Here is a 2,925-nt window from a genome sequence, read left to right on the forward strand (position 1 = left end):
CTAATCTCAGTACCGTAGGTTAAAATCAAGTCCAGGGTGTGCTTGTGACTATGAGTTGGTTTATTTACATTTTGAATGAAGCCAGTCCCATCTAGTAGGTCATTAAAGGCCTTACCAAGGGAGTCACCTTCATCGTCAACATGTATATTAAAATCCCCTACAATTATAATTCTATCCCAGCTTAGCAAAATACTAGATAAAAAGTCAGAGAAATCTAACAAAAACTGTGAGTAGGGACCAGGGGGACGGTAAACCACTATGAACAGAACTGGTTTTTGGTTCTTCCAGTTAGCGTCTATAATTGATAGTGCTAGACTTTCAAAGGAGTTATAAATGTAATTAGCTTTACTTTTTGGGCTCATACCTAAACAAGAGTGTGATATTACTGCCACCCCCCCTCCACGGCCCGTGCTTCTAGCTGTGTGAAAATTCACGTGACTTGGGGGTGTGGATTCATTAAGTCTAACAAAGTCATCCTGCTGAAGCCAAGTTTCAGTCAGGGCCAAAATATGAATATTGTAATCCCCAATTAAGTCATTAACTAACAGAGATTTGGGCGAGATTGACCTGATGTTTAATAATCCGCATCTTATATATTTATTAAGAGCTAATTTATTTTCACTGCTATTAGGGGCTATATGTATTAAATTCTTTGGTCTCGTTCCTATAGTACTCGGTTTTCCCCTGTTCACTATACGAGGCACGGACACGGTCTCTATCTTCTGTCCTGAATTTTGGATTTGTGACAGCTCGGAAAGAGGCGAGTGGTCACTACTAACAGTGTTATGTTTTACACTACAACACTGCGCCCGGGCCCCCACTCTCAAGTGTCACTTTGGGAGACTTAGTTTGGCGGCCAAATTTCGAGTTAAGAGAGCAGCACCGTCCCAAGTCGGATGAATGCCGTCTCGGCGCATGAGCCCGGGCTTGCCCCAAAACGCGTGCCAGTTATCAACAAAGACTATATCGTTTTCTGGGCACCATCTAGACAACCAGCGGTTAAATGATGAGAATCTAGAGTACATCTCATCATTGACCAAATTAGGCAGAGGACCAGAGAAAACTACGGTGTCCGCCATCGACTTAGCAAGTTCACACACCGAGGCTACGTTTAATTTAAGCACCTCAGACTGTCTCCGCCGGGCGTCGTTACCGCCTGCGTGAATCACGATACGGCGGAACCTCTTCCTACTCTGCTTTAAGAGTCTGAGGTTTCCTTCGATGTCACCGACTCTGGCCCCTGGGTAGCACCTGACAGACACCGCCGGGTGCTTCACGTCTCTAACTATGGAGCTTCCAATTACGAGAGTGTCTGGTTCAGCCGGTGTGTCGCTGAGGGGGGCAAACCTATTGCTGACGTGAAGCTGCTGGTGCACTAAGGTTGTGCGTTTACCACTGCGCTTCCCCCGTACAGTCACAAATCCCTCCTTAATTTCCCCCGGCTGCACGGGGCTCGCTGGGGGGCTAACTGCGCTAGCAATCCTACTACTGCAAGCACGACCTGCCACTACCTGGCTATAGCTAGGACTAGCTTTCGTCTCTAGAGTGCAGAGCCGTGCTTCTAGCTCAGAAACCCTGGTCTCCAACCCTGAGACTAAGCTACACTTCCTACAGCTACTACTGTCCTCGACGAAGGAGCCAGGGTGCTCGCTATACATACAGCACACTGAGCAGAAAAGACGGGAGGACGAAGGCAGAGGGCTAGCCATAGCTCGGATAAGCTAGGCTAGCAAGATAGAGCTAAAGAGGAGAGGAGAGTAGTTTTAATCCACGATCTGTCCGATCGTGGGATAAAACAAAATAAGGAGCACTAGGAGAGCCGAACTAGCCTAGGATCGATTCTCCGATGTGTCCGTTGGATAAAACAAATTGAGGAGCACTAGGAGATTAGCGACTAGTAGCAGCGCTAACAAACAAACGATACACTCCACAAACAAACGATACACTCCCTAGTGTCAGGAAGCTTGGTCTCGGATGCAAGTCATGGGTCGACCAACTTAACTTGGAGAAAAGCATTGGACTATTTTGATGCGGCCTTATTTGAGCCCAGATCTAAATCCCATTGATCGGCTCTGGAAGGATCTAAAAAAATGGAAGCTTGACAAGACACTCTTTAAACCTGAGACACGTGGAGCAGCTTCCTCAATAGGAGTGGGCCAAAATACTTGTTGACAGCTGCAGAGGTCTCATTGACAGTTCTAGAAATTGTTTGATTGCAGTGATTGCCTCAAAAGGTTTTGCAGCAAAATACATAGTAGGAGATGAGAAGAATGTATACATGTATGTATAGAATGAAACTGATTTCCCTCTGTATTAAGCAATTAAAAATTTACTAGCCACCATCATTTGTTTATCCTCTGTGTTTTTTTTTGTTTTTTTTTCCAAGCACAGGAGTGTGACTGAGAGACATCAGAGAGAGGTGCTAGTCACGAAGTACGTTGACACTTGAGCTGTTTACGAACCTGTTCTCTTTACGAGGACCCTCGTCTTTACTCTCAAACCTCCATCACATGCTCCGACACAATCAGCTCTTCAATCTCACACATTTGCTGCTCAAGGCTATGTGGTGATGAAGTGTGTACGCGTGCGTGTGTGCGTGCAAGCGCGCGTGGATGCGTGTGTCTCTAAGAGGCGACTTTGGGAAAGCTTCTTCAATTGGGACCAAAAAAAGGCCATTTGAGGGAAAAGCTCATTTTAGTTGAGAAGTGGCATTGTAAGTAACTTGGAGCCTGGAGCAGTGACTCTGGCAGAATACTGAATGCTCCTAAAGTTGCTTTGAAGATCACGAAAGTGGGCCTCGTGCAGTTTATGGTATATATGCTACAGGAGAGGCGGGACTTTCGACAAAAAATGTCATGTATTATTTACAGAACTGCACCATAGCTAGAGCGTTGTGCCTCTGACATTTTTTTTTTCAATAAATTC

The 2,925-nt window shown here is 45.6% G+C and overlaps 1 protein-coding gene across 1 annotated transcript; it reads right to left on the minus strand.

The window, feature by feature from the left end:
* Positions 1–713: 713 nt before the first annotated feature.
* Positions 714–1,922, minus strand: LOC130926517 (uncharacterized). The gene has a single exon (XM_057851438.1). The coding sequence runs from the start codon at positions 1,707–1,709 to the stop codon at positions 831–833; it is 879 nt and encodes a 292-aa protein (XP_057707421.1). The 5' UTR covers positions 1,710–1,922; the 3' UTR covers positions 714–830.
* Positions 1,923–2,925: the final 1,003 nt, after the last annotated feature.

The sequence above is a fragment of the Corythoichthys intestinalis genome, chromosome 12 (assembly GCF_030265065.1).
Source record: "Corythoichthys intestinalis isolate RoL2023-P3 chromosome 12, ASM3026506v1, whole genome shotgun sequence".
NCBI lineage: Eukaryota > Metazoa > Chordata > Actinopteri > Syngnathiformes > Syngnathidae > Corythoichthys > Corythoichthys intestinalis.